The sequence below is a fragment of the Glycine max genome, chromosome 13, assembly GCF_000004515.6.
Source record: "Glycine max cultivar Williams 82 chromosome 13, Glycine_max_v4.0, whole genome shotgun sequence".
Lineage (NCBI taxonomy): Eukaryota > Viridiplantae > Streptophyta > Magnoliopsida > Fabales > Fabaceae > Glycine > Glycine max.
Window position 1 is genome coordinate 9,396,114 of NC_038249.2, and position 27,077 is coordinate 9,423,190.

Consider the following 27,077-nt stretch of genomic DNA (forward strand, 5'->3'; position numbering starts at 1 on the left):
ACGCGAAGAAGAAGCAGACCCACACCTTCCTCTTAATCACGGCAACAATGGCGGCTGGGGAGGTTCACTTGGGAGGCGAAGAAGAAGAAGAAGAATGAAGAAGATGGAATCGCGGCGCAGAAGAAGAAGACTGAAGAAGCAGAAGACTCCGAGGAAGAAGAACCAGAACTCTAAGGAAGAAGAAGCTGAATCATGGCGCAGGAGAGAGAGAGGTGAGAGAGTTGTTTTTTTAAAAAAAAATACTCAGGGGCTTAAAGGACTTTTCCCAATAATTGCTGGGTGCACCAGCAAAATTGCTGGGTGCACCTAGCAGTGCTCTTTGGAAGGCATGCAAGCTAGACATGTCACTTTTTCTACTTACCCCTTGCTAAACTTACCTCCCTGTTTGCTAAGTTAACTCCATTTCTTCTCATTAAATTTAGTTACCAATTATACCTTTTTAATCTTGTTTTTGCACTCACCTCTTGATTTCACATTCCTCTTCTTCCATTCAAACTGCTTAAAATGAAATCATATATGCAACAATGAAATTAGATTTGCAAAATGAAATTAGATATGTACAAAATGAAATCAAATCTACAAAAATTGAAGCAAAACGAAACCAGATCTAGATTTGAAGATGATTTCTCTCTTCATTTTCAATGTTGGTTCACAATGGGTGTGGGCAAAGCGTCGACAATAGGTGTGCGACGATCTTGCATGAAGGCCATCCCTTGCCGAACCAAACAATCGCAACAACCATTATTCTTCCTCTTAACACACTCAAACCAATTTTTATTGTTGAAAGTAAAAGTGAAACCAAGGTTTCAAGCCAGTTTTTATTTGCTCTGATGTGGGGTTTTTAGTCGGCAATGTTGTGACACTAGCAACAACCATTCTTCTTCCTCTCAACACCCTCTACCTTTGCTTCTTTGAAACCGATCACCTAATCGGTGACAAAGTCATGTTTTCTATTTTGGGGTTTCAATTTGGATCTCAATTTATAGTTGTTTGGGTTTTGGGTCTGTTCGCAGGTCTGATTGAGGTTGCAAGGGGGAGTAAAGGCAACGAATAATAAAGGATTCACAATGGTTTTGAGGTCGAGCGATTTGTGGAGGTTCATGGTGTGTTGGGTTAGAAGATTTTGTGAAGGTTCATGGTGGAGGTGGTTTATGGAGACAAAATGAAAAACACAATCATGGGGGGTGTAAAAATAGGGTTAAAAGGATATGGTCGGTATTAACAAATTTAATAAGAGGGGGTTAACTTAGCAAACTGGGAGGTGCATTTATCAAGAGCCTTTCTACTTATATACACAATAGTCTTTAGAGTGTTACTTGGTGCACCCAGCATTTTTGTTGAGGCCCCTAGCATGTAGGGTGAAATGGCAAAAATGTCCTTCACCCTAATATAAATAAAGCTGCAGTTTCATCCGTACGGCACACACATCCTTCTTTTTCCTCTTCCTACGACCTTCTTCTTCCTCTTCTTATTCCTACGACCCTTCGTCTTCCTCTTCATACGAGGCTTCTTGTTCGTCTTTCTCTTCCTACGGTGCTTTTTCTTCCTGTCATCGTTCATGTTCATGGTTGTTCCTTGCGGTTCTTCTTCTTCCTCCACTTTCCACGCAGCTATGGTTTTTCTTCTTTCCTTCATCTTCCTTCACTTCTTGTGCCGCTGTGGTTCTTCTTCTTCCTCTCCAACAAAAAAAATGACATTTTTTTTGAAAAAACTCCATACAAATTTGGGTCATACGGATTGTTGATCCGTATGAGTTTTTTTTTTGTTAAATAATTTTTTTCAAATTTTATTCTTATAAATTTGTTTTTTTGGAAATTTTTGATTTGTCAATTATTATTTAAATTGTTTTGTAGTGTAATGTTGTTTTATAATGTTAGTGAAATTTTATAATTTTTTCTTATTTATACGTTAAGTATTGATTTTATTTATAAAAAAATATATTAATTATTACTAAGATTAGATTAGATTGCTAAAATTAAGATTAGATTGGTGAAATAATTAATTTTCAATATTGTTATATTATATTTGTGTAACTTTTAAAAAAATTGAAACAAATATTTAAAAGATATTGAATTTGTTACTTATGAAAAATATTGAAATAATAATTAAAAATAATTTAAATTTTTTAGTTACAAAAAATATTTAAATGAAAATTTTTAATAATTAAAATTTGTTATAAAAATATTGAAACTCAATTTTTAATTGTACAATAAATCTAATAGTTATAAAAAATATTGATACCAAAATTTAAAATTTAAAGTATGATAAGATTGCTAGTTTAAGATAATAATTGAAATCAAATTTAAAAATATATTAAATTTGTTAGTTATAAGAAATATGGAAACCAAAATTTAAAATATGATAAGATTGTTAGTTTAAGGTAATGATTGAAATTAAATTTAAAAATATATTTGATTTTGTAGTTATAAAAAATATTGAAACCAAAATTTAAAATTTAAAATATGATAAGATTGTTAGTTTTAGATAATAATTTAAAATCAAATTTAAAAATATATTAAATTTCTTAGTCATAAGAAATATGGAAACCAAAATTTAAAATATGATAAGATTGTTAGTTTAAGATAATGATTGGAATTAAATTTAAAAATATATTTGATTTTGTAATTATAAAAAATATTGAAACCAAAATTTAAAATATGAGAAGATCGTTAGTTTAAGATAATGATTGAAATCAAATTTAAAAATATATTATTTTGGTAGTTATAAAAAATATTGAAACCAAAATTTAAGATTTAAAATTTATTTATTAATCCATATGTTTTAATTTTTTAAAAATAATTTTTTTAGAAATTTTTTATTCATTTAATTTATTTACAAAATTTGATAATTAAAAAAATTTGATATTTTTAACATATGTAAATACTTATTAAACTATCATTTTTATTTATAATTTATATCTGTAAACAAATTAATTATTATATAAAAAATAATCATCACAAATTTTATTATGTAACATTAAATATAAATTAGAAATTTTAGTGTTATATATAGCGACACTATTTGTTTATAACATAATGTGTCAATTAACTCAGCTGGTTTGGGTGTTTTATTAATATTGTCAGAGACTCAAGTTCGACGATCTCTTCTTGTATCATTAATTTTAAATTAAATCGTAAATTATATTTTTGAAAAATAACATAAAATAAAAATCCTATGGATTCGTATGACCCATACAACAATTCGTATGTATTTCGCGTATCTCTTCTTCTCCGACAACAAAAACTGACCAAAATTTAACGTATACTTCTCAGCATCGCACGTACATCACCGGAGACCAAATACGTTTCAAATCGACCTTAACAGAAGCAACCTACACTAAGTGACAGAGATTTTATGGGAAAAAAATGGCAATGCAGAAATGAAAAACTCATTCTGTTATTTATAACCGAAAATATCATAAGGATATTTTTGACATTTCAAAAAATTGATTGGTGTCCCAGGAAAAATGTTGGGTGCCCCAAGTAATTCCCTAGTCTTTACCTAGCCTAAGCTTTCTTACAATGACCTACATAGCCCATTGGCTTGGTTGCCACCTATCCTAGGGTGCATGCTATTTAGTTCAGAATTTCCAAACAATTTTAAAGTATGGATAATGATGATTTCTCTTAAAACTCATTTTTTTATTTGAAATATCATATTGTATAAAAAATAGTTTGGTTTTGGAAATACTAATCATTATTTAATTATATTTGGGAGTACCAATTAATTAATATACTATCACTAAAATTAATCTTTTATATTTATCAAATAAAAGCACTATTATTTTATGTGAAATAAACAACATTTTATGTGAAATGGTTGTTATTTTATGTTAAAATAGTTATTATTTTATGTGCATAAAATGACACATGAAAGAGAAATGTATCTATAAATTTGTCACAATCAGTGACATTTATTATAACTAGTGTTTTATTTTATTGCAAGTTTTCAAATAAATAAAATAATTAACCTACCTGATGTGTTGGTGTGCATGTATATATGAACTTAATTTCACAAAAGTCATACATAAGAACTCGCTTCACCTACGAAGATATAATTTTTAAGATTAGCAAGAAAATTGAATTTCGTGCCCAAGAATTTATTGTGTGCATATGATCGATCGAACAAATATTGGACCTTCAAGAGCATACTTGTTGTTCAAAGAATAATTTGGAAGTTATGAAAATGTTAGGTGTACACAAAAGAATCTAAAAAATTATTCAAGAGATTTAAAGACATTGATTAAAGACTATGATGCACATGTTTATATTGAAAACTTTATGAGAAACAAGAAGTAAATCCATCATAATAATATTATGCATATGAGGCATATGGACAACGTCAATTGAAACATGTTTTTTGAGCAGATGGTATTTTTAAGAATAAATTAGATTAAGATATATGTTTCGTCCTATAAAATTTTCAAAGTTTGTTTTTTGTTTTACAAAAATAAAAATTATTTATTTTTTCATTCTTGCAAAATTAAATATATTACTTTTTGACCCTAAAGTAAGATTTGGGCCTACCCAAATTTCACGTTCTTTATAATTTAAACTTTAAAATACTATTTGTGGAAGCTAAAAAAATCTTAATTATCAATTTGGTTTTTAAATTATTTTTAAAGAATCAATTTGATTCTTATGTTTTTAAAAATTTAATTTGATGTTTAAGATTTTTTAAAATGCACCAACTAATTTAATCCTTTCTGTTCAATTATACTTACACATACCTTTCGAGTGTAAATTAAAAATGCTTATTTTTGGCGTGAACTCATTTTAAAACGAAATTGGGAGGTTTGTTTTAATTGTTTAGCAATCTCATCATTTCTGTAAGTTAAGAGTCGTTACACTACGCTCCTAGTTTAACCAAAAAAGAATTTATAATTACAATTCTAAGTCTCATTAATAAAATAAGTTATTTATGATCGATTAAAATCAATAATAGAAAATTTACAAAGTTACGGTCAAGTATCCAAACAAATTTTCACCGTAAACAAATACGTTTGCTGCCTATATATCTATCTGTGTGTGTGGTCAAAGAGTGTTTGATATTTTAATTCATTGTTTTAATATTTAATTAATATTTTAATTTCTTAAAAATTTATTACATTCATCTATTGTCAACTAATTTATATCTCCAGAGGAAAAGAAAGAAAAAAGTGTCAAACAAATATGTATAATATTATTGAAATATTCATGTATCCTTGTTAATTTTTCAACATCCAATGATCACTGAAAAGATCACTTTATATATTTTTCCAATGTAAAATCTGTGGTTTATTTGAATAGTATACCTTTTACCATGTTGTCACTGTCAGCATTTGTCCTTCGTTGTTCAGAATAATTTCTAACTAACTAATTACGTACAAATTTTTACATTTCATATTTTAACATTTCCTATATTTTCATAAAATATCAAAGTACTCAACATATAACGAGAGAATCTCTAAAAAAAACATATGACGAGAAAAGATAAATTAAAAAAAAAGGAGAAAAATATCAGTAATCGTAAAAGTAAATATATAAAATAATATGAAATAATTAAAAATGACTTGTAGACATTCCCAATCTTTTTGATAACTATAAAGAGTAAGATTTTAGTGTTTGGTAGGTATGAAATAGAGAGGAAATAAGAAGCAAAGGTAGAAGAAGAAAAAATTAAGAAATAAAAAAGTGTGTATCCCATTCTTTTTTATTTCTTCATAAAAATGAAAGCAATTTATGCATACAAGAAGTTAAAAAATTTGGCTCATCAAAAGGGGCATATCATGTTAATTTGATGCTATATATGGCTTTTTATTTATTTTATTAATTTCTCTTAAATTAACACTTCTATTTTCACTCGTTTTTCATCTACTTTCATTCATTCAATTTCTCTCTTCTCTATTTCTATTTCTTCCTACTAATTACTTATATGTTATAAAAGTGTCATGATGTGATAAAGAAAAGAAAAAAAAATAGTAAGAAAAATTATTAAATAATCTCACAACAAATAAACAAGTATGATAATTAAGTATTGTCGATCAATTCTCAATAACTAAACTCTATCAATAAATAGTGAAACGTGTTCAATTTTATTTTATTTTTATAAGCACGTGTTGTCACTTAATAACACGTTCTTTTAACTGAAATTAAACAATTAAGTAACTAAATCACATAATTAAGATTACAATTGCAGCTAAAAAAACTGAAATTACTGGCAGTTAATCCTTGCATCGTGTTTGCTTGTACTTTGTACTACCACACACATTTAGGTATATACTATATTTTTATTTTAAAAGATTAAAAAAAAAAAAGAGAGACAGAGAAACAGAATAATTAAAGGCAACAATAAAAGACAAAAAGGTTTAGTTGTTATAGCAACAGAGATATCCATCCACACGTGGATGTCAGTGCCGCGCCTCAGCGCGTGTTCATTGGTGTTTAAAAGCAGAAAAAGGAAAAAAGAAGATAACAGAGAGAGAGAATTATATAGAAACCCCTTCCAATTTTCCATTATCATTTCCTTTCCAAACCCAAAACTCACTCACTATATACTCTTCATTCTTCGTTCCACTTCCATTAATTGCCCTAATTTCAGAAGAAGAAGAAAATGAGGAATCCATCATCAACAACAACAACAGCAGCAACAACAACAACCAAGACCAAGGTGAAGAACAATAGTAACAACAACATTGGTAGCAACAACTCTCCATGTTGTAACAAGGTTGGGTTGAAGCGAGGTCCATGGACGCCAGAAGAAGACGAGGTATTAGCGAATTACATCAAGAAAGAAGGAGAAGGACGGTGGAGAACGCTCCCCAAGCGCGCCGGACTTCTCCGCTGCGGCAAGAGCTGCCGCCTTCGCTGGATGAACTACCTCCGCCCCTCCGTTAAGCGGGGCCACATCGCCCCCGACGAGGAAGATCTCATCCTCCGCCTCCACCGCCTCCTCGGCAACCGGTACTTATATCACCTTCTGTTTAGATTCAGGATTTAGGGTTAGGGATGAAAAATTAGGGTTAGTTCTTACATTTTTTTTCTATCTAGGGTTTATTAATTTGTTATCTCTATACTGGATTGGCAGGTGGTCTTTGATAGCTGGGAGGATTCCTGGAAGAACAGATAATGAAATAAAAAACTATTGGAACACCCATCTAAGTAAAAAGCTTATTAGCCAAGGGATTGATCCAAGAACTCATAAGCCTCTTAACCCAGCATCCATTAATGTTCCTTCTTCTTCCACTACTTCTTCTAAACCTCTTCCAATGATCATTACCAACAACCATATTAACCCTGTTCATCACGATCTCACCAACATGTTTAATCAAGGAGTTCATCAAGTTCATCATCTGGGTCAACATCACCACCAACCTCCAGCTTCTAATCCCTATGATAACCATAACCCAGTACCTGCTGCTGCCACCGGTGATGTTTCTGCAATGGCTTTCATGGACAACAACAACGAGGATTGCAACGATGATATCAACATCAATTATTACTCCGACGATGTTTTTTCTTCCTTCCTCAACTCTTTGATCAACGATGATGCTTTTGCGGCGCAACAGCATCACGTGCAAACGGAAATCCCCACACCCAGTGAGCGTAGCATCATGAATCCACTTCCATGTGATGATCGTGTTGGTGGTCATCTGGGTTCAATCGCCACTGCTTCTGCAGCGCAAGGTTACGATGATGAACTTGGGGTTCTGTGGGAATCGCCACTCGTGAATGCTGCTACTTTCAGCCAACACGTTGACGATCACATCACCAAGAGGGTTCATGATCACCACAATCAATAGTATCTAATACTGTTGTTATTAGTTAACTGCTGCATCAAAGGGTTCAAGAATACTTGTGTTGTTGTCTATCCTGCTGTGAAAAGATGGAGAGAGTTAGTAAGAAGGACATTAAAGAAAGTTGTCAAGAAAGATCTTACATTAAATAATATTCTTGAAGCTAGCTATGGTCTTTAACCGAGATGAATAACGTCTAATAATTCATATAGTCGACCTTACTTAATGGAATAATTAAGCTTTTCGTTGTTGTAATTGTGTTGTTGTGGTGCTTCCATATATAAGTTATTGTTGCTTTTGTTGTGTTGAAATTTTAGTATTGGACTTGGTGAGTTTGGTGTGCTTAATTTCATGTCATGCATGTTTGCCTCTAGCTAGCTTTCTGCCCTTGATCTATTCAAAACAAGACAGATTTTAATGTATTAATGTACTATGATTTGTATTTTAAGTTATAGTAGTGCTTTACATTAATGGATTTAGTTTTTTTTTTATAACACATTAATGGATTTAGGCAAGATGAATAGAATTGAGATTATTTGATACTACGTGTGTCTTCTCCACTTTAAATAAACTTCACTCTTCATCATTTAAAGGATAATTTTGTTCGTGTTCCATTTTGATATTCTTTGTGTGAACGAAAGAAGTCTTTATTATAACAATCAATTATGAGTTTGAAGATATTAAGATATCAAACTCTATGAATGATGTAATGATATATACATTATGAAATTATCCGTTGTGTAATATTTACTATTTTCTTGAAGACAGAATCTAATTGTTGGAGAAAAAATCAAATATGTAATGGGAAAAATGAAAGCATGGAAATTACAACATTTTTTTATATCAGCGTGTGTGTGTATATATATATATATATATATATATATATATATATATATATATATATATATATATATATATATATATATATATATATTTCTTCACACACTTAATTAATATAAAATGTCTCCTATTTATTCTAAGGAAATAAAAAGCTTGAGAGCTTTAAATAATGACTACACTATAGCCTCAATTACATAATTCTTTGAATTAATACAAGTGCGCACATGCATGACTATCCACACAACTTCATCCAATTTCTAATTGTTGCAACCTCTAACAATCGTCTAGAATGGAAGTTTGAATTTACCTTCAAGGGCATGTTTGATATAGCACAAACATATGCCTTAGTAGTCTTTCTCCATATATGGAAACATAAGTACACTAGGATCTCTTGTGCAGTTTCTTGAAGTTTGCATCCCTTTATATTGCCATCATGAAGAGGGCAGCAGGTCAGCGGGTACAGCTTCACAAAGTTGAAGAAGCACAAATCATTCCTTACATTCTGAAGCGTAACAAAGAAAAATTTACGTTAATCCCAAGTGTATTGAGTGTATTTGGATAAGCTAATTCAATAAGTTTATTAATTTAGTCATCGCAAAAATAACATATAATATATTGGCCGTACAAGGTATCTTAACCCTTCTATAAGCACACACATTACAAGGTAATGTTATTTATCTTAGTAAAGCATAAGATCCAATGATCATTCAAGAAAAGAAAAGAAAAAGAAAAAGAAAAACCTTTACCTTAGTAATTTATTAGATTAAATTAAAAATTTTACAAGGTCTAACATTTGCAATGTCACCTTTTGAAGATAATATTATTCAATCATCTTTTCCTCGGGTTTATAACAAAGTGTCAAAGTCAACCTAGTATGACTAATCACCTACTATAATAATCGACCAATATTAATTATTTTATAATACTCTGACTTAACGTACTCTGAGTTCACCTATATTCATCTCACTTACTCTAATGTTAAAAAAGAAAATTACCCTCCCAAAAAAATGGCACACTTGAAGCATATGAAATTCCACAATATATATATATATATATATATATATATATATATATATATATATATATATATATATATATATATATATATATATATATATATATATATATATATATATATATATATATATATATGCATGATGCTCACAATGAAATCAACCTGTCTCTATAACATATAAGTGGAACTTAATTGGCTGAACCAGCATGCCATAAGAGCGCTATTGGAAAGCTATGGACATCGATCTGACAATAAAGTGAACTTCTTAGATTAACTAAGAAGCTCAACGTTTGGAATCAAGATGGTACATATAATAATGACTCAAAATGAGAAAAGAAGATATATTGTTGAAAACTCTAGAAACAACTTGAATGGCTGAATATAGAAGAATCTATAAATTGGATGCCATATGTATCGAATGAAGGATGGTGATATAGCTCAGATTTCTTCTATTTATTTGCTACAATAATTAAAGCAAGTCTAAAAGTTAGAGGAGAAATCGATATCATCAATTACTTTAAGAAAAAGACCCCCACTCAGGATCTTCGTCAAAACCAACAACGAAAATAATCTCATAACTAATGTTATACTGAAAAAAAAATGAAGTTTTCATATTGAGAAGCCGCCAAAAAGTGGTCTAAAAACATCAAGATGGTGCACATGATATAATATGTCAAAGTCAGGAAAGAAAATAAAGAATGTAAAAATATCCTATAAATTACTTGAGTGACCCAACATAGAAAAATAATGAAGTTATAGGCTATGATTACTCAAAAGAAATAGAATGATATTAAATCTTAATTCTTCATATATAATTATATGATTTAAATTTAATTTTCTTAATCTTATATAAAATGTTTTTTCTCTTTTATATATATAATGAGAAATATTATTTACATGCATAAAGCTACATTCGGCTTATACACAATACTAGAACCAATAATCATGAATGAGAGAGAATAAAAGATAAAGAGAGAAGATGAAGGGATACAAAAAATGGACCTGTACTACATAAAAAAAGAAACATGTGTCAAAGGCTGAGTAATTTTTTTAATACTATTGATGAAGAGTACCTAATCACCTAACCAAATTTGTAACTCAAAATTAATTAACTTCCAACTAAATTGTAACTTAATATTTAATTGTAATAGCTTCTTGCTAGCTGGAAGTGCATATTTGCACTTACAGATTCCAATATCAAATAAAATGCAACCAAATCAGCAAATTATGGATCATAAGTAGAAGTAGTCATGCATCTAGCCAATATAGAAAAAATGTTTAACCATAAGACAAAGGTTTCATTCAATCTACTTAACCACCTAAGCTACTAAAAGTAAAATGAACAAAACTTAACTACAGAAGCAGAACCTAACTCCATGCTTAATCATTTTGCAATCAGCAATTGAGAAACAAAGGCTTAATTACCATGTGATCATGAGGTAGAACTTAGAAGCAACAAATAGTTAACTATTGATAGTAGAAGCTAAATATGAGACATATTAACCACACAAGACAGAAAAAAATCAAATAAATATCAATGTTTCAAAGTAGAAGTTCACATCATTAATGCTTAACCACTAACAACAGAAGCAAACAATAGCTAAATAGTGTCAGGCAAATAGTCACCACCAGCTAGCCAACATGAGTCTAAATAAGCCTTCAGCAAGTAAAATTAGAAAATCAGAGAACACCAAACGATTTCACTAGCCAAAACAAAGAAACATAATCTACAATAACATACTACTTCAAGAGTCTATCACCAAATACACGAGAATAAGGAATTACTTTACCAGCCCTGCATATAACAACTTCAAAATCCCCAACATTTGCATCAGGCAAATAGTCACCATAACGCAAGCTAAGCAAGCAAAGTCAAGAACTTACCAAGGAGCTCTAGCTCAATTGGTTGAGCGATCAAGATACATGAATTGTTATAAACTTTCTGATATCTATTTTCGATTCTTACACTTAAAAAAAGAAGTCAAAGAACTTGAGCATACTACCAATATATGATATTTCCGACAAATCCCGACACAGGCTTTTCCTCTCTATGCAAATGCATCACAGGTATCTCTTCATTCACATGCACCATAAAAGTAATGTTTTATTAGAAGTTAATTGAGTCAGTTGGATTAGTTGGAAAACCAATCAATGGCTAGTTATTAATTTGATAATTTCGGTTATATTTGTCATTTTGTCAAGTGAAGTCAATTGGCTACCAATTGCCCATGTATAAATAGGAGGACCAACTCGTTGTGGGATTAATTTTTCATTCACTCCAATAATAGAAAACATTCTGTTCTTTAATTTCTGATATTTATAATATGGTGGTATCATAAAACAAAGTCAAGGAATTGCACAATTTCCCCACAATTAACAAAATCCATAAGCCACCAACAACTAGGAATTTCTTCATATCTCTTCACTCATCTGATTGTGGCAGGGGTCAGAACACGAGCCTAAGAAGGTCGAAAGTGGAAATAAGACAATTTATTGTAACTATAATATTCCTTAATATTGGTCTCGTTTTAGGTTTGGAGAATCAGGGTACTAACTAGAGTTTTCGAGATAGTAGACCCTGATATATATCGGTTTTGTTTGATTACCCTGTACAACTGTATCCAATTTTCTACTAACTTTTCGTCCTTTGCATTTGGGTACACCTCTATGTTGGTCTTGCGGAGGACCAAGTCTCCCAAGATGAATAATGTGAGAACAAGATTGTCTTTCTCACAAACAAAAAGCCAATGTTCGGTGTGAACTTAAGGGATGCTTAATTCCGACATGAGTAAGAATCAAAATGAAGGTTGAAATTGTGATTGAAAATGGTGGGTAATGACAAACCATGATGAAGATGAGTAACAATGCTGGTTGTTGGACCACACTCCAACGCTCAAGTAATAACATCTAAAAAAACTAAGAATGTGATATAGAATTAGTATGTACCTCTGAAAGGTGCAATTACCCACTTTATATTTGTATCACCTGACATCATAGACTCTAATAAGGCAATGAATTTTTATTTTTTTCTCACAAGTATCTTGTTCAGAAGCAATTATGTATGAGATATTAAACACTAAATATAAACATTTCTTGCACGAGAGATTAGACAATGATTGCTATCATTTATTAATTTATAACCAACTAGACTGTTTAGTTTATTATCTCACTATTATTATTTTTTTTTTTTAAGAGAATCTCGCTATTAAGTTAGTCATTGAATTGATAGCCTTCGTGAGAATAAAATATATCTAGACTGGATCTTCAAGTGGTTATTTATTAGGCCTCATATTAAACTAGACCTCAATCCAAAATAATTTCAAACATTCATGTCCCAAATTACTAATTAGCTATAGTAGAGATTTTAAGATTGGACCAAACTAACTAACTAGTATAACTTGATTAATCAAGAACCTGTTCACGGATTGATTTGGTCCATCCTTTTCAGTCCAATAGTTAATAAATTAGCTTCTTTTTTTATAACAAAAGTTAACAAATTAGCAATTAATCATTAAATCAGGTACAAACTATACCACACAAACCAATCATTGTTCAAGCTCTGTCTCACCAAAAATATGAAATTTAATCCTGATTGTCAAGCCCTAACATTGATAATGGCTTGGAGACCTGAACCAAACTTTCAACCAAAAATACACTCGTTATTTATTTACCAAATGATTTATTATTTTAAATAAAAAATATATTTATTCATAATACTTTCTTAATTTATATCTTTTTTATTAATTCAACTCTTATTATTATTTTTGTTTTATAACTTATAACATGATTCTTATAATTTAATTTAAAATTTAACTTGAGTTTTTTTTTATACATTCATCTTAGTTTACTATTTAATATTTTATATATATATATATATCATTATCTTAATCACACTTCAATCATATATGAATTAATGTGTTTATAGGTTTAATTTAAAGATATCGGCTATAACTCAGCTAAGAATGTTTAATTTATCAGTAACTTAGTATTTTCAGTTCAATAATTGGTTCAATTTAAAAAATATTGATCGTAATTCATTATTTACTTAAAGAAGTAAAAAAGATCCAACGTTTCAGTAACTCATCCCAACGTGAATTGGTATTAGCTAGATTTGGGTCATATTTAAAGTTGTATTGACTGCATTTGATATTACACTATATTTTAAGGTATATATATATTTTTAAAAGAATTAAGAATTAAAATAACTTATATGCGTTCTACGTAACATTCTAATGATATTACACTTTTAATTAATTCATTTCAATATTATAATAATGTTAATTTTTTGCAACTTGGTGATTATCAAACCAATACAAACATCTTGATTTTATACTTTCAGAATATTATTATTTTTATATTAATTTTTTTTTATTACCCATAGAAATGTATTAGCCAAATCACTTTTTACATTCAAGTGACGATATCGTATTGTTTTTAAAAAATTATTAACTTAATCACTCTACTTTTTTTAAATGATAAAATTTTCACGAATCCTACCAAAATCGACTCAACATCAACCATGACCCAACCTAATTTACACGCATTTCTAATCAATTTTAATTATTGTCAATTATATATAATTATGCAATCAAATAATTGTTCAACGCATTTCAATTTACACGTGATTGAAACTTGAAAGGATTAAAAAGAAAAGAAAAGGTGAGATAATTATTACAGGCGGTTGATTGCATGTCAGAAAAGTTATTTATCAAAAATCTATCAATTTTAACTTCCTTGGAGAAATTATAAAGTCTGACAATTTTCCAAATATGGAAGGCCACAAATAATCTAACAAAATAGTAATGATCCTCAACTCAACTCCGACTCAAACTACCAGTCTTTGCAACTTGTATATTGACTTCGACTTTGCAAACTGATTTGACCGTTTGATATACAAATTTTACTATGACTATTTGATTTGTTGTTACAATGCAATTTATGTATGAGAAAAATTAAAGTACACTTTTACAGTACCGGTCTTTTATGGAAAAAAAAACTTTATTTTGTATTATTCTACTTCAAATACTTATATCTGATAATAGTCTCAAACTACACAATCTCCTTTTTTAAAAAAACAAAATCATAGTACCATCATTACTTTTTCACATATACATATCTTGGAAATAACATAAAAATGTGGGAAAAATTCTAAATTCGAAATATTTTCTCTACACCTATATGCAAGTAATTGGATGGCTTGTACAACAACCTATTAAGGTGTGACATTCCATGCATAGACTTGTACACACGAGATGTACGTATTAAATCAATTAATATTACAAATAATTATATAAAATATTTATGTTTTAAAATTAATTTATCACTTAATATATATAGCAACGATGTATATTATTTGTACATGAATCTCTTTAATTTCTCTTTCACATCTCTACGATCTTTTGCCGGTCAAAAACTTGAGTTTTAATTAGCTTTCTTTATTCACCAGAAACTGATATCTTAACTCGTTTTAAAAATCAGAAATGCTTATTTATGTAGCCATTAAACAATAAAAGGGATATCCAGAGCAACTAAAGGTATTCTTCTTAACGTACAATAGCAACAACAAAACTTCAACCTAAGATGATATGCAGATTATGCAAACACAACTACCATTAGGCCAAACCTTAGTAAGTTACTTAAGGTATTGTTCGATGTATGAAAATGAATTTGATATCAATTTTGGATTCAGTAACTTTTGCTACATTATTTAGTATGTATAGTACAGTACAATTAAATTTCTAATTCTGAATATGATAACTTCATAAAACTGAAAAATAACCAAGCAATGTGAATTTATTCGCCTAGCATATTCTTTTTATATTCTTGCGGGAGAAGAGGAAACAAATAATAATCAAGATAAATAGTTGTTAACCCAAACAAAAATGTTAGAAATAGCACAAATACACGTATAGCTGGAAAATAAAACGCACAAACATGCAAACAAAACTAAGCATCCAATTCATCATGCATTCATTCGAAAGATTAGTCTTTAGTAGCTCTTAGTCAAAAAATACTCCAAGCAAACACAAAACTATTGTTGGATGGCAAGGACTCACTTGGAAAACTTGCAACATGGAGAACATCATGCTCGAAAAAGACAAAGTTGAGCATTCACTTCATGGTTGAAGTTGAGGCACACACATTTGAGAAATTGAGAGCCCTCCTCCCATCTTCATTACTCTCCCAGCTACCTCAACTTTGGATTCTCATTTTAATATCCAAAATTTGGATCAACCAGTCATGATGTGGAGAAGGGAAAGTTGATAAGTGAAGAGTTTGTGTTATGTATATTTGTTTTGTGACATGCTGTTAGGTCGGAGCAGTTGAGGAGTAGTAACTGAAAATCTATGGCTATGGCTAGGTAGATGCTTGCATTGGGAATTGACTGTTAGATTTGAGAGTCCAGAGAACTAAGAATGAAGGAATTTATTGACCAAGTCTAGCACTAACCAAAGTTACCAAACGTTCTTCACGCCATCCAAACCAACTTTCCTTTCAGCTTTCAAAGTCCAACACTGCTTCTCTCAAGCAGTGGCAGAGAGACAGACGGCACCTCTTTCAAGTTCTAACCCACATTTAATTAATTATCTTGAAATTTGATTAAATCAATATCCACCGACTCCAAAGAAAAAAAAATGATAAAATGGAATTACAATGATGGGAATATAAAAGTTTAGTGTAAATAGGTGAACACAATTTTACGGGAGATAGAATTATGGATGAAGAATAGAAACCTAAACTTAGAGAAGTTATTTTAACACTTGATGATAAGAAGCAACATGGCATGTTTATATAAACTTGGAAACCTATGACAAAATTGTGATCCCAGAATTTCCAGGACATACGCAAAATACTGTTTAAATCTTTGGAGCTGTACTAGTCAGCCATTCTTCCAAACTTCATCTTCCCTTCATCCAAGAAGTCAACCTGCTTCCTTTTCTTGGAAAATTTCATAGCACTTTGAAATCCATTCTGTTCATCACTAAATTGGGCAGCTGTTCGAGCCCGCAGTTCTTCCAAGCTCTCAGCTTCTTTCGCTCTCTCTATCACCTGAAAATAATAAGAGCTATTAGTTCTCAAATACTTCAAATTTTAACAGGCCTTCTCGATGCCCAATAAAAAAGCATACAGGGTGTGTTTGGTTTAACATTAGATTGAACAGGCACACATTCCCATGCCCATTTTGAGAAAAGTAGGAATTCATAGCTTTTGATTAAACAGCCATTTGGGGGCCTCCCAACGGAAAACCAAACACCACGCACTCACTAAATTTCTCAAATTCAAAATTTAGTTTCACTAACCAGATGCCTCCCATAGAGATGGGTGCTTGAAAGTGCTTTGAGGGCATTTTGTGCCTCCTGCTGAGTAACATACTCTACAAAAGCAAAGCCTCTATGGTTTCCAAACTTCATTGGCAACCTTAAGCTCTTAATCTGCACAGTTTAGAGCAATCAAACATTAGTGAAAACAAAGCAGTAAAATGCACCAGAAAACTAGATCTACATGTTTTGGCTGAAATAATAAACAGATTTAATCAAAACTCATGTGAGTTTCATGCACGAGGCTTCACTTTTAGATATCAGCTAAAATTTAGCTAACACAGGATTGAAAACTGAGATGAAATAGTCATATAACTCCTATAAACAATAGCTAAAACTAATTAACACACAAATTGTTGGGATATCAGGTCCGTTAATGTGTCTCAATTTTTCGTGAATCTCATTTCAACATGTAAGATGTAACTGACATCATTTGGATTTGGCATACAAGGTAATTGTACAAAAATCATGTGCAAGTCCAGGCTCATTATTCTGGACCCACTATCAACATAATTGCACATTATCATTTTAATTAGCAGTAAAGAACTCAAATATTCAAAATAAAGCAAATATTAAACCTTTTTTTGTAGCAGGTTACTGATTGCAAACACCTTAGGAGTGGTTCAATATCAACCAACTGGCATAATATGTCTTAAAATTTTGATCCACTACAGACAACACTCAACTAAAATCCAAAACATTCTATTGGATGCATCAAACCATGGATAAGATAACTACTGGAGGTTGGTATATTCCACAGGACGTGACTGGTGATAGATGCATTCAGAAATAATTTAGAGAGGAAGAATGAATATTTACAACCAAATAGCAATTGGCACAAAACAGGGATGGCAACATGTAGGGTTTAGGTAAGGTACTATAACTCCTGTCTCCATACCCACATTTAAAAATATATACCCATACCTTACCCATATTCACATGGGAAGCAACCTCAATACCTGTACCCTTATTATCCGATGAGTACCTATACTCACTCAATACCTGCATTTTGGTTGACTTGAATATGGTCTCTCATTATGTGTTTGACAAATTAATAGAACATGGATGCTATCATATTCATAATACTAAACCCTAAACCCTAAACTCATACCCAAACCCAAACCCATAACCTGCATTTTGGTTGACTTGAATATGGTCTCTCATTATGTGTTTGTTTGACAAATTAATAGAACATGGGTGCTATCATATTCATAATACTAATATTAATGATGAAAAATCAATAAAAAAAAGAGCACTGATTAAAAGCAAAATATATAACTTAAATGAGGAAAACATTCAAAGATATTCTAATTTTGAATTTTTAAAGCATTAAAAATAGAGTTCATTAATTTAATTAACAAACTATTTTTTAAAATTTCAAATTTTAGTTATAAAATAACATAAATATATTACGCAGATATGAGTAAGGTTGGGTCACTTGGGTGGTATAATACCCATACTTGCAGCCATACCAGCAAAATTTTGTAGGTAAAACTACTTATAAGTCATAACCAAACCCCCGTAGCTTATTTGACAGATCGCAGGTAATTTTAAAGGGTACGCATTGGGTTTGGATCCGAGTGCCACCCCTAGCATAAATTAACTCTCTGAATAGTAATTAATCACCTGGCCGAATGGGCTAAACAATCGTCTCAGGTCCTTCTCTGTTGCCTCAAAAGCAACATTTTTTATGAGCAATTTTGTTGAACTCCTATCCTTCTCAAGTGTCTTTTGTTTTTGCCCATCATTCTTGACATTACAAGGTTGTAAAATAAGAGCATGGCTGTCCAAAACTGTCCCCTGAATTAAAAAGAAAATAGAATTAAAAAAAAAAAAAAAACAGAAGTAGAATTCGGATCTCAAAATGCAAATAACATGTAAATACCTGTAAATCTTTGCAAACATTTGTAGCAGTTTCAGGGGAGTCAAACTCAACAAATCCAAACCCCATAGAAACATTTTTCCCATTTTTCAAATGCTTCTTCACCTATTTGTGAAAGCAACAAAACCAAAATAAGAGAAGCAACAAAACAAAAATATGAAATATAGCCAAGTCATAAAGAGTTAGAAATAAAACCAATACCTTGACACTCAAAATGCTTCCCTCTTTCATGTGTTCAGTTAAATGTTTCCTCAGACTTTCATCTATAGTCTTGAAATTTAGGTTCTTGACAAACAGGGACCGGGCCTGAAGCATGACAGATTAGTTAATAATTAATAATGAGGAACGGGCAGTATGGATTAGTTAGAAGCAACTAATTTCAACAATTTAAAAAATATTGAATATTTCTCCATAGAGGCATCATGATGCAAAAATATAGATAGATGACAAATTTCATTATTGGAAAGAACAGACTTGATAGCTTGAATTCCCTATAGGAATATACTTACTTGGTGTGACTTTTCTTTTCTTTTAGCTAAACTGTAAGTCTAAACTATAGTTAGTAGTTAGACTATGGATAGTTAGTTTAACAGTTAGGATGGCTGTGTGACACCTGTCACTAACTAACTCGGGTTAGTTGACAATTACATAACTGTAACTGTTATATAAACTGAAGCATAATCAGTTTCTGTTTGGGTTGAATACAATTATACAATCAACATTTTCACCTCAGTTTAGTTTTCTAAATTCTCTTAGATTCATTTATTCCCACATCACTTCACTACCATTTTATAAAACATCATTTTTTCAAAAATATAAAATGCTCAGGGACATATTGACTTGACAGTCCAGCTAAAGGATTACTTTAATCATATGATACACACTGAGGGTAGACACTTGACAAGTCAGTGACTATGTATTTAAGTAGAACCCTAGAGAACATAAACAAGACAAGGACATACCTTTCCTTCCAGAGAATACATATCCTTCAAGATTTATAATAAATACAGAAAAAGAAATTTGCAATTTGAGGTACTGTTCTTATAAACTAGAAAGTATAGAATGGGCCAAAATTAAAATAAGTACCTTCAAGAAAAGTTATAAATGTTTAGTGGATAAATACTTATGTTACAACAATAAATAGAAAAAAGGAAAGAAAATTTTCTCTCTAAAATTTAGGGGGTTAAATATCCAATGTCTGTCCTTTTTCAATAATTTGGTCTTGATTGTATCACCATCAGACTGAAGTATTTTGCTAGCATCAAGTAATTTTCCCACAGAGGACTTTAACAGGTGGTAAAATGTTGAATGAATGTCTCATTTTTATCCTTCTTTTGTTGTCACTTGCATATAAAATGGCCTAAAACTCTGCTTATGTTTGTCCTCTGACCTTATCTTTCCTTCTCTTATTCTCAAAAGACTAATGCATCAGATCAGAAAAGACAATACCACATTAAAATAGAGGAAAAGTATAGTGAAAGAAAAGGATTTAATAGGTCAAACCTGTACTCTGTCTGAATCAATATCCACATCTGTTATTCTTTCCACTTGTTGCTCCAATATCTGCCTCTTGGCTTCATTTTCACCAATTGCACCATTTATTTCATTATTTTTAGATGTTGAACTTTGGCTAAGAATATTGGAAGGAGCCCACTCCAAGTATAATGGAGCATCTCTACATTAATTGAATATGAAAGAAGTTAAGAACCTACAATGGATCAAGACAGGAAAGGTTTTGGAACCCCCATCGATATCATGGGCAGCAGATTTATTTATATAGGTGTTGGAACACCTATTGTTAGCATTTATGATCTTTTTTATTATTATTTTGGAAACGGAAGGAGGGGTTGCTTTAACCAAGAATATTCACACATCCAAGAGAGGCAAAGCAAAATTGTGGTTTTATGTAGCATCTCAAAGTTACTTTCCACTCCCAACCAGCAGATTTTAGTCCAGTTACCACAGTAATACAAGTAACTTCGTACCTCATTGCCCAGAGGCTCTTCGCTATGCGAAGGTATGAGGGAGGGATGTTGTACGCAGTCTTACCCTTGCATATGCAAAGAGGCTGTTTCCGGATTCGAACCGATGACCAACAAGTCACCAAGGCACAACTTTACCACAGTAATACAAGTAAAAACCAAAAAGTTAAAGCCTCAATTTTGGGTTATTCTTCCACAATAGGACCTCAAGAGTAACTAAGGTGCGTGTATGAAAGGGTAAAAAGGGAGTGGTGTAGGAAATCATAGCTAATAGAGAGAAGATGCAACATCATTTAATGACCTGGCAAGAATGATAGGGTGTAAGAGAATTCTGTTGCTTTTTTTTTTTGAGGGGGGGAGGGCACATATGACACGATAGTGGGATGGTAAGAGATAGCTGAAAATTAGTTGGGAATCTAGGGAGACTGGACACTTTCAAATTGCCTAGACCACTTTCATTTTCTTTAGCATTCATAACCTGTCATCACCTTGATACAGGCCTGGGATTAGCATTAATACTATATACAAATTCTATTATATCTCTGATACCTATCATTCCATTTCTTTTTTCATATGCTCTATACCTCCCACTCCCACACTCCTCCCTTTGTGTGCAAGAGAGAAAGAGTTCTGACAAAACCATTCTCACTCAATGCTTTCCATTTTCAAAATAACACAGAAGACAGAGCAGTACGGTTGTAGACCTGCCTAAAACTTATAGCTAGCACAATAGCAATAAGTTTATTTTCTTCTTTTTTTATGAAAATCAAGAGAGAAGGAAACAATAAATTCATTCATGGAGGACAGCCTAAAGGGTAGATTATCCATTGATAGAAGTTAAATTAAAATATTACATTATTACTGAACACTACTAGGTGAAACTTATGACCAGAAGAAAAATAGATTATTACTTGAAACGCTTGTAAGCTAAACCTCTAAAAGCTGCTCGAGCTTCCACTGGTTCGAGGAAAACAACCTGAAATATCATCTCCAAATGATTCAAAGCTTGACATAAATATCATTACACAATGAACAAGTAACAGTGACAGCAATAACTTTTCCAATACCTCACTGCTGAAGACAGTTTACCAATCCACTAAATAAGAAAAGCAACAAAAATGCCAAGATAGGATAATGAGCTAGAAAAGATCCTTTAAAATCTTAATTCAATACACCCCTCTAACTCCCCAAGACTGTTTCATATCCACATACTCTGATGGAAGAAATACTATTAAAACTAGAACAAATTAATGAAAAATGTATTAGAAATAAGGACAGAAACTAGGCTATAAGATAGGATAATGAGCTAGCAAATATCCAATATAAACTGCAAAGGCATGTCAAAAACATAAAAAAAAAATAAGAATGAAAAATATACCAGCGCCAATGTCTTTGTTGGAGGGAGAATTATTTTATCCAAACTACCAAATTTCCCAAACATCTTTGCAAGTTCATTTTCTGTAGAACCATATGGCAAGTTCTTCACTAAAAGCACATGATTGCTTCTTTTTAATTCATCTGTTTTATTATTAGCAAGTTCCTCCAAAGCCTCCACATTCACTCCAGCATTTTTAAATGCCTTTTTTGTCTCTGAAATCACTTGAGTCTCTCCCAAAGCAATACGTACAGCAAGATCATCAGCTTCTCGGTCAAGTAAATCACTTTTACTAACACCAAATTTCCGGGCAATGTTTTCCACAACCTATTAACAGCGAAACATGCCTAAAATATATATACAAGGAAATGCACAACCATAAAGCAAAAGAGAGCATTTTTAAGAAACATTTTAGGAAGAAAAAAGAACAACAATAATGTTAATTCCATTACAAGAAAACAAGATCTTCTTTGCACCCATCAAAGGCCAAAAACAAAAGAAAATGATATGGGAATAAAGATTATATTCATCTATTGTCAAGAAAATATATGAATGCATTTTTGAATGAGAAATGCCAGCATTGCAATTTTCCTGCTACCCAGGCCTCTAAAACAAGAAACTATACTTATATAACCCTGAATGATTTTTTATAGAAATGGAACTTATTACAAAGAGAAAAAATTCCAAAACAAAGAATACCAGCTGAAAGAAATTTTTTTAAAAACTAAAACTCTATGGATGCTAGAAATAGCAACTCCATTAAAATAGCCATTAGCTAAACACTATTGTGAGGCCATAATAACAATCAAGCCTAAGTTATGAGGTAGAGAGGTAATGCTTAACATGAGAGAAATCCATTCCAATCAACGTAAAATTACATATTCCCACAATTTTATTTGTCAAATCCTTGGAACCAAATAAGTAGAAACTGTTCCAGAGTAGAAAAAAACCAAGAACCCTCCAAAAACTTTATCCCATGAGAAAATTATCACTAACAGTGTAGGAACAAGTGACCATGGCTTCAGAAGTAGAGCAGCACACACAAACAAGGGACAGCTCAATAATGGTGAAAAACTGAAAACTAATAAGAAAATGTTGTTATTTTCTTTTGAAAAATGAAGTTAATAGGCATATTTCAGAATTTTAATTTACTGATGCCTACTCAGCTATTCAACAAAACCAGAAATACTAGAATCATGGTTAGCAATTTATCAAGTTTCAAGAAACATACAGTATCAGAGCGCATGAACAGACTATTCCATGCTCTAGTATCTCCGCTAGCTTCATCTGCTTGCCTTTTTTCCTGTCTCTGTTGTTTGAGGGTTTTCGAGCTTTGGTCCTTCAAAACATTGTTCCTACAAGAAAATTGCAAACCATACACTATTATGCTAATTCCAATAGAATGGCATCAGAATTTTAACACTGTTCATAGTGCAATATTTATTTTCACTTACTCTTGATTATCAGAATGTCTTTGTAAGGCTGGCATTACATGCAATAATCTTCCTTGAAAGATTGAATTGTCTAACTCTTCTTGAGCCCTGATAACCAATTATCACGAGGTCATGTAAATTATCAGCAAAACAATTTTTACTAACTCATTGTCAGCAGCTGACAAGCACCAGCTTATGTTTTGAAATAATGTTAGTATAAGACGAGGTGGCAGCTTTCTGAGGCCTATAGTTGTAGCTACATTTCAGATAGCAGGGGATTACACACTAACAACCTATGTTTGATTTATTGCAGAAAACCTCTTACTCAAATTCCAAGATGTTGAGAATCTTTCAGGTCTTCTCAACAACTAAACTTACCAAGCAATATATATTATTTTGACTTCATAGTCTTAATGCAAAATCCAGATTTGGAGCATTGAAGTATAAAAAGAAAATACTATTTTTAGTTAAAAAAGGTATTGTTTAAAAGAAACAAGGGCAAACAAAAACATTTGGATTAGATGCCTTAGATACACAGAGAAACATAGAGAAGACACCCACCCTTGGATGGACAATGGGGTGAACATTAAAAGGTCATAAAAACAATCCAGTCCAAGCACAGATTTAAGAACTATGGACTGAGAAGAATACTTAAAGATAATAACGTTTCATTAAGTCCAAATACAAGAAAAGAGAGGCATTGAGACATATCATAGTAAAGTCTTTCCCTCCTCGGTTCTACCAAATCCACTAAAGTTAAACAGAAGAAATTGTTCCAAACTGAAAAGAAAAACCTAAAATTAACCAAAACCATCAAAGAAGTAAAGAACCAACTCTAGAGAGAAGTGGCAATAGGCAAGTCTAAGTAGTAAAATGGTCCAAAAATCATTGTCAACCTGGAGATTCATTCTACAATGAAATGGGTTAACTTGACACTTTAAAAGAATATCCTACAGACAACAACTTCCAGTTCCAGGCACCGAATTGTTACCTGGCTGCAATATTTGGGGCTGTATAAAGAATGTATGCTATTCCTTTGGATCGCTTTGTATCTTTATTAACAACTAGATGAACCTGTGAGACACTTCCAAAGCGACTGAAATGTTCTTCCAGTTCCTCCTCACTGTAACAAAACAATGGAATGATTCAAACCAACTAGAAATAAAAGAAGCATTAAGTTCAAGTGAAACCATAAAAAGCACCTATAGATATAGGTATTGCAGATAATTCAACTAGCTTAATTAAAACATTCTTTGGAAAACAATGTAATTTGAAAAGTTGCCAAAATAATATCACACATGCATCCATAATAGAATTCAAGAAAAAAAGAGAAGATATATATGTATATAAGTACGTGGTCGTATATGGCAGATTACGGACAAACAACCGACAGGAATCAAAAACTCCTTTCTCGTCTTCTGATTTTGATAATTGCCCCCCTTGCTCAGTCACGTTCACTTGAGTCTTTCCATTGGTAACATTCTCTCCACTAGTATCTTCTTTGCCCTCTAGATCTACATCTACCTCTCGAGCACCATTTCTTGAATCACAATTGTCTTCATCTTTACCAGCATTACTATGATCATCTCTATCACTGTCAATGCATGAGGAATCATTGTCATCATCATCATCTTCACCATCACTACTTTCAGAATCAGACCACTCTGTCGTCACCCTACTCTTGAAATAATCCATATCAGAAATGACTTTATCGCGTTCAGGCTCATGTGACTTGTTCTTGGGTTCAGAATCCTCCAGAAAACCATCTTCTAATGAGCCACTCTGATCACTTGCAACCGATGCCCCGTCGTTATCCTTATTTGGCATTGCCTGCCTGTTGTCAACATTAGTTGCAATTGATGTATCATTCGCCCACATTTTAGACTTAACCCGAGGCTGCATGACCTGAAGAAAATCCTGAAGCTGCGGGTCATCAACATCATCACCAACACTGCCCTTTGAATTCTCTCCTTGTCCCTTATTAGCTCTAGCAGGTTTCTCCACATCTGGGGCAGTCACTTTATCGTCTTTCTTCTTCGAATGTCGACTCCATGGACGAGGAAGATTTTCATCCCCATGTTTTCGAGCCACCTGCTTGGTTAACGAGAAGAACATTATTGTAAAACACATTTTGTGGCTTTCAGTCTCAATAACACAAATTTGAATAAAAGACACAATAGAAAAAGGCATATATATAACAGACCTCACAAATAATTCTAGATGTCCGAAGGAAATTTTTATTGAAATATCGAATGGCTTCCTGAGCTTCATCTTCAGTACGATATCCAATAAAAGCAAATTGGCGACTCTTACCATCTCTGAATTAACAAGCAAGTCCAAACATATAGAACAGTTGTTATGATTTCAAAATTCTATGTTGTGCACCGAGGAAAGAAAGAGAAAGAGTAGTATAGTACTTGGTGCGCATAAGCTTGGCATCGGTGATTATTCCTCCTTTTCCAGAAAAGAATTCCCGCAGTTCATCCTCGGCGACATCTTTCGGCAAATTCTTCACGCATATCCTCGACCTGCAGAATCACAATGGTGCATTGGTTCTCACTCAGTGTGAGTTTCTCATTTATTATTATTATTATTATTTAATAAAGAGAGATGAATGGATGGCACTTGGATACAGAAATCAAGAAAGTGCAGAAACATAGCCTAGTAAAAATTGAAAAATACCAACAATTGGCAAGAATATAAAATCCCCCATGTAGACAGAGCAAAGGAGTAACAATGTAATGAACCCCCTGAGTTATTTACATAAAGAAATCAATCTATAAACCATGATATGAGACTAATAAGTACTATGTAACACGCACGGTGATAATTTTGATTAGTTCAGAAGGTGAGAAATTGATGGAAGAAACAGTGGCAAGGGTGCACTTACATGAGGCGATTGCACTTGGATACAGAAATCAAGCAAGGGTAGCTACAATTCACGACAGAGGTCAGAGAGGAACTAGGCTAAGGATTCTCCTCTTTAACCCTAAAATGTGTGGTTCTGAGTGTTGTTGGAGATTTTAGGGCTTGGTGGTGTCTGTGCGTCTGTGTGCTGCGCAGTGGGAGGGAGGAAGGGATACTATACGAAGCCAGACACCTCAACACAATATTCAATGTCCGCAAAGCATGAGAGAGAAGCTTAGGTCAAAGGCAAGAATATCAGCTCAAGATTTTATTTGTCAATTATTATTTAAATTGTTTCATAGTGTAACGTTGTTTTATAATTTTAATGAAATTTTATAATTTTTCCTTATTTAGTGAAATTTTATAATTTTTCCTTATTTATATGCTAAGTATTAATTTTATTTATAAAAAATATATTACTTATTATATGTTAAGTATTAATTTTTAAAAAATATATAAAAAATATATTACACACAAGGTTCCCTGAAATAATTCACCTAGTCATCTGCTCCCTCGAACATAAAGTTCAAGATTATCACAGGATCCAAAC

The 27,077-nt window shown here is 31.8% G+C and overlaps 2 protein-coding genes across 2 annotated transcripts; one reads left to right on the forward strand and one right to left on the reverse strand.

Annotated features, from left to right (window-relative positions):
* The first annotated feature begins 6,285 nt into the window (after positions 1-6,285).
* LOC100797847 (transcription repressor MYB5) lies at positions 6,286-8,508 on the forward strand. Its single transcript, XM_006593760.4, has 2 exons — positions 6,286-6,941; positions 7,066-8,508. The coding sequence occupies exons 1-2, from the start codon at positions 6,592-6,594 to the stop codon at positions 7,778-7,780; spliced, it is 1,065 nt and encodes a 354-aa protein (XP_006593823.1). The 5' UTR covers positions 6,286-6,591; the 3' UTR covers positions 7,781-8,508.
* Positions 8,509-16,397: 7,889 nt separating this feature from the next.
* On the reverse strand, positions 16,398-26,777 carry LOC100796243 (multiple RNA-binding domain-containing protein 1). Its single transcript, XM_006593759.4, has 15 exons — positions 26,511-26,777; positions 26,038-26,148; positions 25,824-25,938; positions 24,975-25,711; positions 24,612-24,743; positions 23,642-23,728; positions 23,419-23,542; positions 22,191-22,514; positions 21,724-21,788; positions 20,334-20,505; positions 19,032-19,136; positions 18,834-18,935; positions 18,575-18,748; positions 16,931-17,062; positions 16,398-16,679 (listed from the first exon to the last, which is right to left on the reverse strand). Coding segments are annotated over exons 1-15 (2,556 nt in total). The 5' UTR covers positions 26,513-26,777; the 3' UTR covers positions 16,398-16,505.
* Positions 26,778-27,077: the final 300 nt, after the last annotated feature.

Bases quoted from the DNA above. Each gene is read 5' to 3' on its own strand.
- LOC100796243 (XM_006593759.4), bottom strand. The intron at 22,515-23,418 runs GTATGTTTCTTG...CGCTGTTAATAG, and splicing joins TGTTCATGCGCTCTGATACT to GTTGTGGAAAACATTGCCCG. The intron at 18,749-18,833 runs GTATTTACATGT...TTTTTAATTCAG, and splicing joins ATGTTTGCAAAGATTTACAG to GGGACAGTTTTGGACAGCCA.
- LOC100797847 (XM_006593760.4), top strand. From the start codon at position 6,592: ATGAGGAATCCATCATCAACAACAACAACAGCAGCAACAACAACAACC. The intron at 6,942-7,065 runs GTACTTATATCA...CTGGATTGGCAG, and splicing joins CACCGCCTCCTCGGCAACCG to GTGGTCTTTGATAGCTGGGA.